Genomic DNA, 16733 nt, shown 5'->3' on the forward strand with positions numbered 1-16733 from the left:
TTGCAAGCTGGTACAACCACTCTGGAAATCAGTCTAGCGGTTCCTCAGAAAATTGGACATAGTACTACTGGAAGATCAGAAATACCTCTCCTGGGCATATACCCAGAAGAAGTTCCAACTGGTAATAAGAACACATGCTCCACTATGTTCATAGTAGCCTTATTTATAATAGCCAGAAGCTGGAAAGAACCCAGATGCCCCTCAACAAAGGAATGGATAAAGAAACATCTTTAAAATGAGTTGTAAACTCAGTACATAAAAGGCAGTGCTTCCTTAGAACTGTGATGCATGGGACTCATGTGTTTAGGATTTCTTTACTGTCGAGTTTACATACCTTCTGTTAGCTTCTGGGGCTCAGTTACCTAACAGCTAAGTTGAAGTAATAGTTCATAGTCACTCAAATGTGGACAATGTCCATAGTTCAGCATCATTCAATTCCGTCAGAGCTTGAAGGCGTCATATTGACTGAATTGACTAAAACACAGATGAAAGGGGTTCTGAAAGATTTCCTGGACTAAAGTCATATCAAAACTGAGATAGGAAGTAGTAACTAACAAGGTAAAGAAAAGTGGACAAAAACCAAACCAAACCAAACAACCAAACCAAAAACCATCGGAATGATTAGGGATCACTGTGGGGCGAGGGATCTCATTCCTACAATCCCTGGGAGAACAGAGGAATCGAGAGAGGAAGAGAAGGATGGAGGGAAGAAATGGGCACGGGATCTCATTCCTACAATCCCTGGGAGAACAGAGGAATCGAGAGAGGAAGAGAAGGGTGAAGGGAAGAAATGAGAAGAAGCATGGGAAGTTTTACACACAGGAAGACACCATAGTCTAATTCTTGTACTCAAGACAGAGACTTATATTTCTTGAAGTGACCCGAAGCTCAGCATTTATAGAGGAAGAGGGAGAGAAATGAATCTGAGGTGAGCCTGGACTCCCACCAAGCAGACTGAACATAGCCTACCAAGAAACTTACTGTCAATCTTCCAACGAGCAGTCTGAGCCATTGAACCGTCAAGGGATCTGCACTTCACAGAGTTCCTTCCATTTTGTGAAGAAAGACTGAATGAGGGAAGATGAGGAGCATGTTCACTGACCTGTCACTGCATCTTCTTGTCCCTATAAATATCTTCCATGTTAAGTGTTAAAGAAGTATCTGAGGAAACTATGGCTTTAAATAACTTCTTTAGCCTAGTATGAAAAAGCAATACAAGGCTAGGAAATTTCTGAATATCTTTAGTATTCTTTTAGACTAAATGCAAATTAAAAAAAAAAAAGAACTTTGGTTATATAATTGTATCCCATCAGTATCCATTCAGAAGGAGTGGAGAAGGGAGTGTTTGAAAAGATATTGTTTTATTTAACTGTGGACTTTAGCATCAAACGACCATGACCCCAGTCAATTTGAAGACACTTTGAGTGCTAGATTACTTCATGGTATGCTAAAGCAAGGTTTTCGCTTAAGCAACCAACCCTGTTATCAGGTAGTAGGACTTTGAGTCAATCAGCTTCCCAGTCATTTTCTATCTCACAGTACCACACTGGCATGATGCCCAATCACAGAAGGGTTCAACCCCAGATTCACTGCCCACAGTACCAGCAAGTGAAAACCACCTGCTACCTAATTCTTTTGTTCATGAAAAGCTGAAAAGTGCTTAACTTCGATTATTTTTAACAATACAAGCAAGAAGGAGGTAAACAATATACAGGGGTGGAGATACAGATTCGGTCAGCTGTCTGCAGCATATTAAATATGGGAACTGATTGAATTGGAAGCATTTAGACATGTATTAGTTACTTACTCATTGCTGTGGGGGGAAATGGCAAAAAATACCTTAGGACAAGTTGGTTTTTTGTTTGTTTGTTTGGTTGGTTGGTTTTTTTTGGCTTGTAGTTCAAGGGTACAGTTCATCGTGGAGGAAACATGATGTCAGAAAAAGATTGATGCAGCTGCTCACACTATATCCACAGTCAGGATACAGACTGAGGAATGCTGCTACTCACTCTTTGTCCTTTATATTCAGCTTTAGGACCCCAGCCCATGGGATGCTGTGATCAACATTCAGAGTGGATCGTCCTACATCAATTACCCTAATCTAGGAAATCCCACAGAGCCAGGACCAAAGGTTTGTTCCCTTGTGATGCTAAAACCGTTTTGCATTGACAATCATTTAAGACATTTTGTTTTTCAGATGAAAAAGTGTACATCAGTGTTTAATTTGGGATTTCTAAAAATATAACTGAAGTCTACTTACTGTATATTACTATATGTAAATTAGTACCTACTAAGCATTTTGAGCGTGTGATGTCACTGTGGAAACAAATATTGAGCAGATAAAAAAAACAGGAGCCTCATCATGAAGGACTGAGTATAACTGAAAGCACAAAGCAATAAAGTAGTCCCAACCGTCACTTTTCCAGCCCCACATTTTCTGCTGTGGGGCAGTTCATACAAGAACACTAGCGTTTGACTTGTATCAAGATACTATTCACTTGATACAGAGATTTGAACTACTAATTTCAGTGATGTTTCAACATACACAAGCAGTACACATAAAATATCACACAAAGAGAAAAAGGACAAATGAATCTTTTCCATTAGATCTGATATCCATTTAAACTACTCTATTATAATCTTACCACAACTACTCCCAGATTCTCCCTTCCTCCCCTATCTTCTCTCTCTCTCTCTCTCTCTCTCTCTCTCTCTCTCTCAATATAAAATCAAACATCAAACAGAAAACTACAGACTCCCACTCTTCTCAACTTGGTAGTACTAGAAATCCTATCTGGATCATCAACTCATCAACTAGGGAAATCAATGAAGAGTTTCTGACAGAAAAGGAAGAAGTCAGATCATTATTCTCATTTGTAAGTAATGTGATTTTGTAAATTTCAAAACCTAAAGACCTCAAACACTCCCCCCCATACACACACACACACACACACACACACACACACACACACACACACACACACTCCTTTTGTCTTACAGGTTCTTTGGGTGTATATTATGGTTTTCAGTTTAGAGTTTTATAAGATTCCTGAGTGTAAGTGCAAGTAAATGGGTATCTGGATCTGCATATGATTCATGTACCTTTTCCTGGGCTCTTTTCCTCCTCCTCCTCCTCCTCCTCCTCCTTCTTCTTCTTCTTCTTCTTCTTCTTCTTCTTCTTCTTCTTCTTCTTTTTGTTTTTTGTCCTATTTTGATATTAGTTTTAGTTTATCCCAACCTACTATATTTTATTATTATCCCTTAGAAGCCTATTCTTTTCTAATTTGAGACAGAAGGAAGTGGATCCAGATAGGGCTTGAGGTGAACAGCAACTGAGAGGAGGAAATGGAAGGGAAGCTATAATCATATACATAATATGAGAAAAAAAGAAATTTTTAGTAGAAGGAAAAATTTAAAAGTTCAAAGAAAGAATATATACTAAAAATGTTTTCCAAGAAATTGTAGAAATAACCAAATAACAGACCCCACTCCCAAATTGTTGCTGTATTTTGATCTCCTTAATGGTTTGCATTATCTGCATGCAATTGAATCTCAGTTCCAGAATCCAGTGACAGATGCAATAATTTCAATCATAAGTAATTAATTATGTAGATGTGCTATGTTGTGTTATCCATAAGGTCAAATTTTATTTTTTCACATTTAAAAGAAAAATAAACATAAAATCAGTAGCCACTTTATATTTTAATTAACTTTCAGAAAATAAAATTATTAAAGGAACCATAGTCACAAGAACTACAAATCATCAAACACCTAGGGAAACCATTTGCATTCTGGTCCCTTATTATGGCCATCACCCTCTATAGAAGGTACCCTGACTGGTAATGGCTCGTGTGGTTATCAGTTTCAGTAATAATGTGAACTTTCCACAGTGTGTGTATCCATTTATCAGAAGTACAGTTGTATTCCCTGATCAGTAAACTCAACTCACCCTTACTTTTACAAAAGCTCTAAGAGTAATTCTTAATCATCGGCTATTCTTGCATAATTTTTTGTGCACTATTATCTGATTGGTTAGTAATTCCAATGAAATATTAACAGAGGTTTTCTGTGCAGACTCTTTTAATCTGCAGAAGAAAACTATGTCAAGGACGACTATTCTAAATCAGACATGTCTATTTCTTTCAAAGAACGTAAAAGAAAAACAAACAAAACCCAGCCTGAGTTCATTAGCAATAGTACAGTACCTGAGAACACACAGAAGCCTGGGAAAGTCACCTGTGAATGCTGATGCTCTACAGCATCACCCTGGTAGAGAAACTACAAAAGAAGCTTTTGATTCTGAAGCTCAGCCTGATCCTAGATGATCACAACATTGAAGTATAATCCTCTACATCAAATATTTTAACTGTGAGATTTGTAGACTCAACAAATTGCTACTCACCTGTTGCCATGACTGAAGACTTAAAAACATTCCAAAACACGTTCCTGACTGCAGAGCCCTGAAATTCCTTCCTAGAAGTTAATTCCTTTCAGTGGATTCTATAATTTCTCTTCTAAATTATACTCTGTCATGTCAAACATCATGACAATTTTCAAAAGCTATTACTTCCAGAAACTTTATTTCTAACAAATACTTACTGAGCTAATGTATGAGGTGTTATAATTGTATGACAAATTTAATACAGTACATATTTATAATGACATAGAAACACATATAATTTTACCACAAAGTATATTTGAAGAAAAGTTCATAAAATAATATTAACCTATAGTACGTGCAGTGCTTACCTGGATATTATATGCTACTGTATGTTAGTTTTCAAAGTGATGATTTTAACCTATAAGGCTTGACCCTTTGATAGAAAATTTTTCTCTGGTAATCACTTGAATTGTTTATTTGATTTTGAAATTAAAAATAAAGAATCAAGTATATTATATTTTATGAAATGGTAAATCTGAAAAATATGAGGCTTTAACCTGTAAGCAACAGAATTTTGTCAACAAGTTTTAGAGAAGTAATAGAGAGATTCTTCGACAATTTAAAATTACTCGCCTATAACATGACAACAGTTTGTAGGAGGACATGCTCTGATCAGCCACCAGCTCAGGAGCCCAAATCCTCACTGAACAGCACTACAGGGTCTTCTCCTTTTATTATTGCCTAGTATGATCAGTAGGCAACTGGAGTGTCAGAGTTTCTAAAGGGTGTGGTCTCCACTTCAGCAAAGGTTTGGACTATTGGACAAGAAAGTACAAGAAGCCTGTGAAATTAGCAATGCTGGGAGCCTAGAGTTTAATAACTTCAAGATCAAAAGCCAAATTGCCTGTTTAAGTATATGTGGTGAATTATCCAATTATTCCATACTCTCAGTCAGTAGCCTGATGCTTGACCCTGCCTGAAAATCTTTGCACAGTGTTAAGGTTGTCCTAACCATTGGGGCTTTAGGGAAATAGACTATTATTCCTAGTCGGGATGAATTTTTTTCCTGGGAGAAATACATCAGGTGTTTTGTCTAATCATTTTCGCTTTATTCTTCCTATGTAAAATTCTCTGTCGAATCTAACCTGTACAAATGGGAAGAATTAGTGCCAGAGAGGGAAAAGTGGTCTTCCATATTCCTAGTAGAAAGGGGACTTGGAGAGACAAATCTACAGTTCCTCGAATCAAAGTGGATTTCTCTGGGGAGACTCTGATGCTAGTGATGCATTTTTCAAGGCTCTGGATTTGTCCAGAATTGGCATCTCCTTTCCCCTTTATTTTGCTCCTTTCTATGTCTTTCCAAAAACATTTTAGGCTAATTATTTTTTTTTAAAGTCATTCACTATGACAAGCTAAAAGCAAATGGCACTCCTCATTATTCATAAACACATACCCCTTTATATACTAAGCTAGCAGCCAGTAATACTGGCAACAGCTGAAAGGGACTTACAAAATACTAAGGGACGTAAGATAATGATCTGAACAGTACAGTACAAGAGTAGGTTTTTCAAAGCTCACTTTCTCTCCAAACCTAGCCCTCACAATAACACACTCTGTGTGTAGCAGGCTCCGGTAGAAGATCAAAGAACCAACACTTGAACCTGTATCAAAAAAGAAAAAAAAATCTAGTAATTTAAAGAGCTAAACAACATAGATTAGATTCTTCTTTCAGATTGACTCAGGATATGAAGCTGATGGTAAGCAGATAGGTATCTTTCTAGTAAGTGGAGAGAAAAAGAAGAGAAAACCAGTCACGTGCAGCTAAAAAAGCGAACCCCTGCCAAAACGCTCTGTGTCTATTGGATACCTGCAGACCATTTCAGCTCTCTCACAGCAGCATTGCCAGGCTGATGATCAGCTGTTCACCCTTTCTGAGAATTATACATCTTCGTAGAAAATTTACACTACTAAATAAGAAAGGAAAACTTTCTGAAAATTGTATCCAAACCCTGATACCTTCACCGGTTTAGGCAAACTGGGTATAATGAGAAGCCATTTTTATTGACTTATGTATTTAAGTTAGCAGCCAATAATGCTGGTGCCAAGGCTGATCTCAAAGACACTTCTCAACCTTAACATTTTATAAAACAAAGCCGTTAGGAAGGATAAATCCAGACATTTGAAGATATATGTATGTGTGTATATATGTTAACACATCTGAACTGTCATTTCTGATACAATTGTATGGAAAATTAAATGTTTCAACCATCTGAGTGACCAATAAGAATCAGAAATGGCTCAGCTGCCAATAGCAAATGCTATCATTACTTGCACTGTGAGTCAATACTTTGGGTTCAGATAAAGAATATAAACTGATAGTCTTATCTACTGTTACCCATAAAACTAAGGTCTACAGTTTTATCTTTATTATTACATACATACAAATCATTACTGTTTGGTGTTTTCCCTGGTATTCTGCCAGGTTCTGCATTGTCTTCTGACAAACAACTAGAGCATGGATGGAAATGGAAATAAACACAGTTTATTAAGAAAGGGAACCCACTTGCGAGCATCAGAATGAAACAGTGAGCTGAGGAAAAACTATGCATTCAAGAGAAGTAAGCCAGAGGCCTTGTTATGCAGCTTCTCTCTTCCATGTTGTATAGTGTGTGATTTGTGATTCTACTGAATATTTCTCTATTACTACTTTAATGCGAAAAAAAGAAACAAAATGAATTATCTCAAAGGTGCTTTTCAACCTTAAATCTTTATAAAAACAAAGCTGTATTATTTCTCAAAGGAGTGTACGGAGCTCTGAATGTTTCTACCCTCTGGGTGGCTCATGTAGCATGTTAAATAAAAGCCACAGGCTGGAGAAATGGCTCAGCTTTCACACCCACTTCTTTGTCCTACAGAGTTCAGTTCCCAGCACCTACATAAGGTTAGCCACATATCCCTGTAACTTTTTCTCCAAACAACCCCACTTCCTTTTGGGAATACTCCACAGGCATCAGTACATACCTACACATACACACTGAGAGACAGATACACATTACATGTAAAAAGAAAATATGTTTTAAAAAGCATGACAAATTTGTATATGGTTTCATACATCTGTCAATTAATTCATCTTTTTTTTCCTGACACTATGTGAATTTGCTCTCCATTTAGAATTTGGCTTTTATTTCTTTCAAAGGGAGTTAGCATTACTTCTTGCCCAGTGAGTCAGCATTGTTTCTTGCCCAGTGAGTCAGCATTGTTTCTTGCCCAGTGAGTCAGCAATTTGGTTTCTGAGAGCAAATATAAACTGAGTGTCTTATCTATTGTTAAGTAACCAGGAAATTGAAATCTACAGTTTTATAATTTCTCATGATATTCTCTTAACCTTCCACCTCTTTAAAACTGAAAGGCCCTTATGTTTGGGCTTATATAACATGGGATACTCCCTGGGTATACACCTGAAGTCTTGTTTGTATTTGGTTTCTGTGGCAGTGCCCACAAGAGCATTTTTGTGGTAGGCGTTGCTGTTTACACCAACTTTAATTCAAGCTTAACTAATGCACATCAAAACCCAGTACACACAGAAGAATGACATATGTAGCCGCAGTGTCTCTCATGTGAATCTAGCTTCTGAGTTCTGTGCCTCCAATGTCCTGGTCTTCATGGAAATAATGATTGTTTTTGTGGCAGAAGAATAGAAGCTGGAGAATGCTCCATCACAATTAGAAAGCCAGTAGCAGGAGCTCACTGAAAGGTCTCTACCCAGGCTTCATGCCGAGAGCAAAGCTTGACTGTAAAAATCACACACTATACAACATGGAAGAGAGAAGCTGCATAACAAGGCCTCTGGCTTACTTCTCTTGAATGCATAGTTTTTCCTCAGCTCACTGTTTCATTCTGATGCTTGCAAGTGGAATCCATTTCTTAATAAACTGTGTTTATTTCCATTTCCATCCATGCTCTAATTGTTTGTCAGAAGATAACACAGAACCTGGCTTTTTTTGACAGGGACCACTTTCCACTGGGTGTCCCAGAGACTATCAGACTTTAGTAGGATTTGAGGAGGACAAATCGTGTCTTGTTCTTGGAAGAAGCCTCCTGGTGAAGTGGCTGTGAGTATATTTGATCGTAATAGCCCAAGTCTTATAATGACAGATGCCTCCATTCATTAAGAATCATTTGTGGATATTCACGATAAGGAAACATCACAACGCATATGAGAATGGCATAAGAGATGTATTATTTTGAGAACTTGTTATATCACAGATTTATTATTTCAAGAACTTCTATCCCAGTTTATCTAAAATATGAGTAATTGAGATTCAAAGTAAATCTTCACATTTATGTATATAGAAACACAGTCTTGGATGGGATTCAGGATATCCAAGTGCCAGAAGGTAAGACTGTTAAACATGACTCATTTCTTGGGTCTCTAATCTCTTGGATTCTTATGCAATCTTTCCCCTCCACTATTGAAAATGGTTCCAAACTGCAAACTGTCCTTGCATCACATATAAAAGAGTTGTGCCAGTATGTTTCTACCATTCTGTTCAGCTATATTACTAGATGAATTTCTTCAGGATGAATTATTCTTTAAGAAACTATACTCAATCAGAGAATGGGGATGTAATTTTAAAAAAAATCTTTTAATACAAAAATCTGGGGCTTGATATCACACTATGAATTAAGTCAATAACTGTATTTTGGGGGGCTTCAGTCAGGGGCAGTATAGTCTGGAGAAAAGAAAATAAAGATGACTAAGAAGTGATGGCTAGCCTTGATTAGTTCCAATATATGATAAGAAACAGGTATATTGTCACATTATAAATCAACATGAATGAGATGACAAACAAGATTTCCAGGTCTATATAAAAGAATAGCATAGCTGACAATGGGAAAAGACAGAATTTCAATGGTGTAATCTGAACTTCTGAGTCAAGCTACAAATATTATAAATGCTTGATTCCATAATTTCTCTACATTTTATGGTGTTTTCTTAAGATGTTTTGCAGGGAGGTTTGTGTTTGCTGCTAAAGATGTTGTGATAGAGCATAAAAATAAAATGTAAAAGATAAGGAATAAAAATTCAAAGAGGGCATGCTTAAAGGCCTTTGGAGGAGTCTTCAGGAGTGACAATGGAACTAAAGGGCAGTGGTGTCCATAGTAATGAAGGCTTAGGGCTGTTGGAACAAAATAAAGGGGGGGGGGGGCTGGGGGCCCTGGGAAAAAGTGGGGAGGAAAAATATGCCACATTCAGCCAGAGTTCCTGTAATCTGGTAGATGGATGTGGGGAGACTGCCAGGTGCTTTTCCACTTGGCCCCAGGTGAGCATACCTGACCCACATGGCAGGAGATAGAGAAAGGGGCAGTCCCCGACCAGGGACCCCCTTCCTTTCCCCCAGAGCTATCTTGCTAAAGCCCCAGGGTTGCAGGAGAGAGGGGATAGGGGAAGAAGTTCCCAACATTGACCAGAGTGTGAAGCAGAACTTGAAGGAGCAGAGACTCTCTATGGTTTAAGAGCTTTATTATAGAAATGCAGGGGAAAGAGAGAAGGTAGAAAGAGAGAAAGAGAGGGGGGAGAGGACAGAGGCTAGAGAAAGAGAGAGGAGAAGACAAAGAGAAAGGGAAGAGGAGAGAGAAGTGAGAGGTAAGGGGACAAAGGAGTGAGAGTAAGAGAGCTTGGTGGGGGCTGAGCACCCCTTTTTATGGTCTTCACTGTTGCTAGGTAACTGGGGAGGAGTTTAGCCTGAAGGTCAGAAGCTTGGGCCTTTGCTTCTGTGACTACTGACCATGCTTCTCTTGTGGGGGCTATGGTGGGTGGTACCTTAGGCAGGGGCTAGAGTTCCAGGAGAATAAGGGAACACCTACCATGTCATGTAGGTGAATTATGACCATCGGGGTTCAGACATCAGCTCGACTGGATACCATCCTGCAATTCCCCATATAGTTAGTGCCTCATTAGATGTGTGAGTAAATGCACCCTTTTAGTTTCTGATATGGTGATGGATAGCCAGTGTGAAAGAGCAGTGCCCATGTATAGGCATCATGTCGAAATTTGATGTTCCTTTATCTAGTGTGAAACACTGTCTACTGAGGCTAGCCAAGCTTAGCAACACAGTAAAGTTAGGGGGATTCTCTATACTTAGCTGCCGTGCCCATCACTCTTGTGAATGAGATGAAATCTAATTCCTCCTCTTTAAGGATGATCTCTACCAATAACACTGAGAATGACAGTAATTCAATCTGCAGTTCACAGAGGTACAAGTGGCAGCAGCTTCGTAGACATAATGGGCCTCTGAGCCAGAGACTGCAACTAGAAAAGAACAACATTTCAAGTTAAATGTTCAGGCAGATTTTCCTCCTGGAATGACGTGTGAGGAACAGGGGAAGGCTCAAGATGGATAAGGTAGTATGCAAAATACGCTAAGTTCAATATTTAGCATGCATGTGCACACACACACACACACACACACACACAAATATAAAAATTATGCAAACTGAACTCACAAATATAAAGTTCCTGAACATTGAGGTGCTGAGTATGTAGACAAAGGTTAAGAAATAAAGAAATGAGAATAAAAGGAGACAAAAGCAATAGCTGGAACAATGACTTCTTTCATAAGCTGATGACTTATGCCAAGCAAGTTTATTAAGAAGTACTGCATCATATATACTATTATCAAGGTAGAAAATGGCCCAAGTCATTAGAGACTTAAATTAGACAATGTTGGCAAAGAAAATACAGGATACCTCAGACACAGCTGCCTGAGCTGCTTAAATCCAGGGGAACACTAGAAGCCATGACCTTGACTGCTACGAATCCCTGGCTCCAGCCTCAGACTGACCTTGCTAAGTCTATTCCTGGACAAGGACACAGAACTAAAGTTCCGTTTGTCCTTTTATCAAGGCCTCTGAGAAAGGCTAGGGTCAGTCTGGCTTCTGACTTTATATCTATACATTCAGACAGGGACTAAGTTAAATCAAATAAGGAGACAAGGTAATGCTTGCATTGAGTCTCTGACTATGAATGATGGACCAAAGGAGTTCTCTTATAGATATGCTGTCTGGATGACAATCAATTTCAGCTAAATCAGTCCTTAACTGTGAGTGATAAGCTTGGCAAGTTTTTAAAAGAGAACCTAGATGTATGGTTATACTGGTGTCGGGTGAAGCAATCAGTCAAATTATATACTTCACCTTCCCCATAAGATAAAACTTATACAGTTAGTTGAATTCACAAATATAAGGAAGTTCCCGTTTTTTGGAAGACACCTAAAGATGGACATAAACTCATGCTACTGTTTGTGAAGTAAGAACATAACTGGGAAGAGGGAAATGCTATATTTGGGTTTTTAAGTCAGTGTCCAGCTGAACTCCAAGGCAAGTGTGCTGAGAGCCATGCATGATCTCACTGCTGCTGTCAGGGAAGATGGTTGTGATGGGTTCTGATGGACAGGCTCTCCGTCTTGTGGGATTACAGATGCCTACCTAGCAGAAGGATACCACCTTTGCCAGCCTTACAGAGATATAAAGATGATATAAAGATTTCATGTCTAAATGTAGACATGAAAAACTCACACATTCAAGATGTGTGTTTGGGAAAAAAGTCATCAAAATTCTTCATGGCTTTCTACTTTTAAAACTGAATTGTAGGAATTATGTAGAGAGCCTTCCCTTTCACCCAGAATTAGAGGAAGGAAGGTAATATTTTGTAGTCACTGAGCCTTTTATGTGTTTATTTATTTGGATATGAGAAATTCCATCTAAATTAGGAGAAAGGCATATTACCACAGAAATAGTAACGTAAGGCAACAGCAACAATAACAACAAAGACTACGTAGAAATTTGAGCATCTAACAAGATAATAATGCTACCAAAATCATGTGTCTGGTGTCTCTACTTCACAAGGCAAATTTCCTGGGAAGTGACCTTAAACATTAACCAAAAAAAGTAGCAGGACTCTCTTCCTTCACAGGTTTCTCCCTAAGTTGAAAGATGGAAATCTGTGATTAGGGTACTTTGCTGTGGAAAATGTAAATGTAAGTTTTTTTTTTTTTTAATAATTCTTGTGCTAGACATTCTACTGGAGATTCTGGGTCTCTTCGGTGTGAGCTATTTCTTTGCCATCTTAAGACTGAACCATGACCCAAGGGTCTGGAAGCAATGGCCTATTAGCAATCCATATGTCTTACTTAGGGTTTCTGTTGCTGTGAATCGACATCTAAAAGGAATTTGAGGAGGAAAGGGTTTATTTGAGCTTATTTTCCCACACTACACAGTCCATCACTAAGGGGAGTCAAGACAGGAACTCAAACAGGAAAGGAACCTAGAAACAGAGACTGATGTGAAGGTCATTAAGGATCACTGGATTTTTCCCGTGGCTTGCTCAGTTTGCTTTCTTATACCATCCAGGACCATCTGTGAAGCAATGGTGCCACCCATATTTTATTGAGCCCTCCCACATCAATCAATGATCAACATAATGCTCTATAGACTTGCCTACAAGCCAATCCTGTAGATGCGTTTTCTCAATTAGAATTCCTTCTTCCCATATGTCCCTAGTGTGTGTCAAGTTAAAATAGAGTCAGTTAGTACAAGATACTTGATGCTGGGTTCTTTCTTTCAGTATTACTATTAACCATTTAGTAAATGTAAAATGTATGCCAAGAAACATATTCTTCTCTCTGGATCTCATTTGGCCAGGGGTTGAGTAAGACAGATCATTAGAGATCAGGGTACTATTAGAAAATACCCATAGATTATAGGAAATTCAAATGACTTAGAGAGATCTCAAATGCAGGGAAGCATTAAAAAGACAGACAGCAGCTGGGTGTGGTGGCGCAGGCCTTTAATCCCAGCACTCTGGAGGCAGAGGCAGGCAGATTTCTGAGTTCGAGGCCAGCCTGGTCTACAAAGTGAGTTCCAGGCCAGCCAGGACTACAGAGAGAAACCCTGTCTCAAAAACAAAACAAAACAAAACAAAACAAAACAAAACAAAACAAAACAAAACAAAACAAAACAAAACAAACAAAAATGACAGACAGCAATATTCTCAGAGATGACTCTGACCTCATCACATCTGATCAATTCCTTCGGTACATGAGGAAACTAGAAGTGGTTCCCAGTTAGATTTTTTTTTTTTTTTTTAGTGTTAGAGCAGAATCATGGTCATAATAACCACAACTCCCTCTTGGCATCTTTACAGCTGTATTTCTGTCATTCAGCACGATTCTTCAGAAGTCTGATCTGAACAAGTAACAATATTTTAACATTTGAGAACAATGATAGACGACCAGCACTAGAATCTTAGCTGCTGGACATTTCATTTGTGTGGATGCAGAATGTAGCACACACTTACTAAGGAAAAGAATTTCCTATGCCAGAAGCTAAAAGACATCAGAAGGTACCAAAATTTTCTGACCTTACTTCAATATTAAGCAACAATAATTTTATTTACTCTGGTCTTTGAATTTTGTGTTGGCCTTATGGAAGGAGACCTCAAAGACCCTCTTTCTATGTGCTGACCAAATTTTAAATAAATAAGTAATATAGATAAATGAATTTTAAATGTTCTTTTGGCTCTATTAAAGAAAACCCCAAAATCAAACATGTAAAAAAGTGATTCTATGAGATTCAGTTTTGTTTTGTTTTTTTTTTAAACAGACTCAAATGGTCATTAAAAGAAGATATTTTGAGGAAGTCCATTTCAATTGCCCTGCATTGGAGAATCATTGTTCTATGTGCACAGTTTTGAAGACCCAATATGACTATTTTAGGCATCAACTCTTCCTTAGAAATTGTTAGTTTGGAGAGATCAAATTACAGAGATTACTTCATATTTGAGAAAAGAAAACACAACAACCAAAAATGCTATTGCTAAATGCACTTGCCAGAGTCCTTTGAAGACTTTGAAAGGTGGAAACCAATTTCTTTTGAGAGGTTGTATTTTATTTGACTGTATGTGCTTTTAAAATGTATGACCCCTGCATTTGAGGAACTGGTCTTCATGGCAACATGAAGAAGAAACATGTGTGGATACACTGCTGCATTTGGGGGCTTTTATTTCCTAGTAAAACCCACTGCTCTTGGTTGAGAAGCAGCCTTTGAAATCTGGGCCCAAGCTGGGCGTGGTGGCACACGCCTTTAATCCCAGCACTCGGGAGGCAGAGGCAGGCGGATTTCTGNCAGGCTGCCTTTGAACTGAGAGATACACCTGCCTCTGCCAGTTGAGTGCTGGAGTTAAAGCCTTGTGTCTCTGTAACAGAGTTAGCTGTTCTTTTTTTTTTTTTTAATCTGTTTTGATTTCTTCCTCTTCTTCTTCCTCCTCCTCCTCTTCTTTCTCCTCCTCCTCCTCTTCTTTCTCCTCCTCCTCCTTCTCCTCTCCTTTTCTTCTCCTTGTCCTCCTTCTCCTTCTTCTCCTTCTTCTTGGATTTTATCTGTGACCTCTGGTGGCCATAGAGGTGGCTCTGTGATTAAGAGCACTGGCTGCTCTTCCAAAGGACCCTGGTTCAATTCCCAGCACCCACATGGCAGCTCACAACTGTCTATAATGAGTATAAAAGTAAATAAATTATAAAAAGCAAAGGGTGTTGGATTCCTTGGAACTGCTGTCGCAGGCAATTGTGAGCTGCCTTGTGGATGCTGGAAGTTGACCCTGTATCTTCTGCAAGAGTGGTAAATGCTCCTAACCACTTAGCTGTTTTTCTAGCACCTAACTTCCTAGGCATTATTAACTCTACTTTGAAAGAATACTGAGGGGTGTGTGTGTGTGTGTGTGCGTGCGTGCGTGCGTGCGTGCGTGCATGCATGCGCATGTTGAGGTCAGAGGACAACTTTGTGGATCCGGGTCTCATCTTCCACCTTTACGTGGGTTCCAGGGAGGGAACTCAGGTCGTTAGGCTAGATCAGCAAGCCCTTTTCCCACTGAGCCATCTTGCTGGCCCCTAAACTCTTTCTCCTGCTGTCAGGATGGAAGAGCTGAAGGTCTTGTCTGACACTTACAGCGCTGAGAAAGTGGAAGTGCATCGCCTCATCAGGTAGGAACCCCCAGGAGCTGCACGCAGCTGCTCTTCAGACTTGTTCTTGCTGGCAGGTCTCTAGACCTGTCTGTTTCCTGAGGACTTACATCCTTCTGTTGAACTTTCTCTGCCGGGGCTCTTAGGGACCGTTTGGAGGGAGCCATTCGCCTCCAAGAGCAGGACCTGGAGAAGTCAAGACTGGTCCTGCACACCTATGAGGCCCTGGGAGAAGACTTTGAGAGCCTGGTAAAGGAGTACACACAGCTCAGACTGGCAGCCGACAACAAGCGCTGGGCCCTCCAGGAGCTAAGCAAGGCCCACCGCTGAGCTGAATGGAGGCAGAACCAGGAAGCGTGAATTCTCCATGACCACCTTCTCTTCTTGCTCAGTGGACCACCTCCACCACAAGGGAATATGGGGACACTTGCTTAAAACACTGCAATCTTCACAACAGCCTTCTGGTTTCTCTTTCTTGTTTACAATGACAACAAGAAGAGACCTTCTGGGTCTCTTCTGGAAATGTAGCTATCAGATGTATAAAATTCCGTACATATCTGTTTTGTAATAATTTCCTGAATAAAGTTGTAGTATTGTACCTTAGAGTTTTAGTCATTTTTCCTTGGGTAAAGATGTAAAAAGAAGGGCTGGAGAAATGGCTCAGCGGTTAAGAGCACTGACTGCTCTACTGAAGGTCCTGAGTTCAAATCCCAGCAACCACATGGTGGCTCACAACCATCTGTAATGAGATCTGATGCCCTCTTCTGCTGTGTGTGAAGACAGCTGCAGTGTACTCACATATAACAATAAATAAGTGTGTAGGTGTAGTGGTTTGAATAAGAATGACCCCCATTGCCGGGCTTGGTGGCGCACGCCTTTGGGAGGCAGAGGCAGTAGGATTTCTGAGTTCAAGGCCAGCCTGGTCTACAGAGCGAGTTCCAGGACAGCCAGGACTACACAGAGAAACCCTGTCTCGAAAAAAAAAAAAAAAAAAAAAAAAAAAAAAAAGAAATCTGGGCCCAGGAAGAAACACAGTGTGATCTCCCGAGAGGAACTGTTTTCTATGTTCACACACCATTTGTTTCAAAAACGCTTAAAGTCCATGTGCTGAATTTCTGTTTCTGTGTTGTGAGCTATTGTTACCTCACTAAAGGGACAAATGAATTTTGACAGTGATGACACTGTGCAAACCTTTTTCATAAGTAATCAGGATAGCTTACAGCCATTTTGGATTCACACCCACTTTGGGTTTGATCTTTGATAAAAAGAAAACTTGAAGGAAACTGTCGCTTCAGAAATGTTCAGAAACAACAAGAAAAATACACAAAAGCTGGCCC

At 39.3% G+C, this 16733-nt stretch overlaps 1 protein-coding gene and 1 long non-coding RNA gene across 2 annotated transcripts in view; both read left to right on the forward strand.

Annotated features, from left to right (window-relative positions):
- The window catches only part of LOC110285883, a 60483-nt gene extending 51995 nt beyond the window's left edge, over positions 1 to 8488 (forward strand). The window contains exons 3-4 of the long non-coding RNA XR_003835598.1: positions 2030 to 2131; positions 8390 to 8488. This is a non-coding gene — a long non-coding RNA (uncharacterized LOC110285883). The remainder of the gene's footprint in view (positions 1 to 2029; positions 2132 to 8389) is intronic.
- Positions 8489 to 15349: 6861 nt separating this feature from the next.
- LOC115030001 (HAUS augmin-like complex subunit 4) lies at positions 15350 to 15995 on the forward strand. The gene is made up of 2 exons (XM_029472902.1): positions 15350 to 15417; positions 15543 to 15995. The coding sequence occupies exons 1-2, from the start codon at positions 15350 to 15352 to the stop codon at positions 15724 to 15726; spliced, it is 252 nt and encodes an 83-aa protein (XP_029328762.1). The 3' UTR covers positions 15727 to 15995.
- Positions 15996 to 16733: the final 738 nt, after the last annotated feature.

The sequence above is a fragment of the Mus caroli genome, chromosome 19 (genome assembly GCF_900094665.2).
Source record: "Mus caroli chromosome 19, CAROLI_EIJ_v1.1, whole genome shotgun sequence".
In the NCBI taxonomy this organism is placed as follows: domain Eukaryota; kingdom Metazoa; phylum Chordata; class Mammalia; order Rodentia; family Muridae; genus Mus; species Mus caroli.

Bases quoted from the DNA above. Each gene is read 5' to 3' on its own strand.
- LOC115030001 (XM_029472902.1), top strand. From the start codon at position 15,350: ATGGAAGAGCTGAAGGTCTTGTCTGACACTTACAGCGCTGAGAAAGTG. The intron at 15,418-15,542 runs GTAGGAACCCCC...CGGGGCTCTTAG, and splicing joins GAAGTGCATCGCCTCATCAG to GGACCGTTTGGAGGGAGCCA.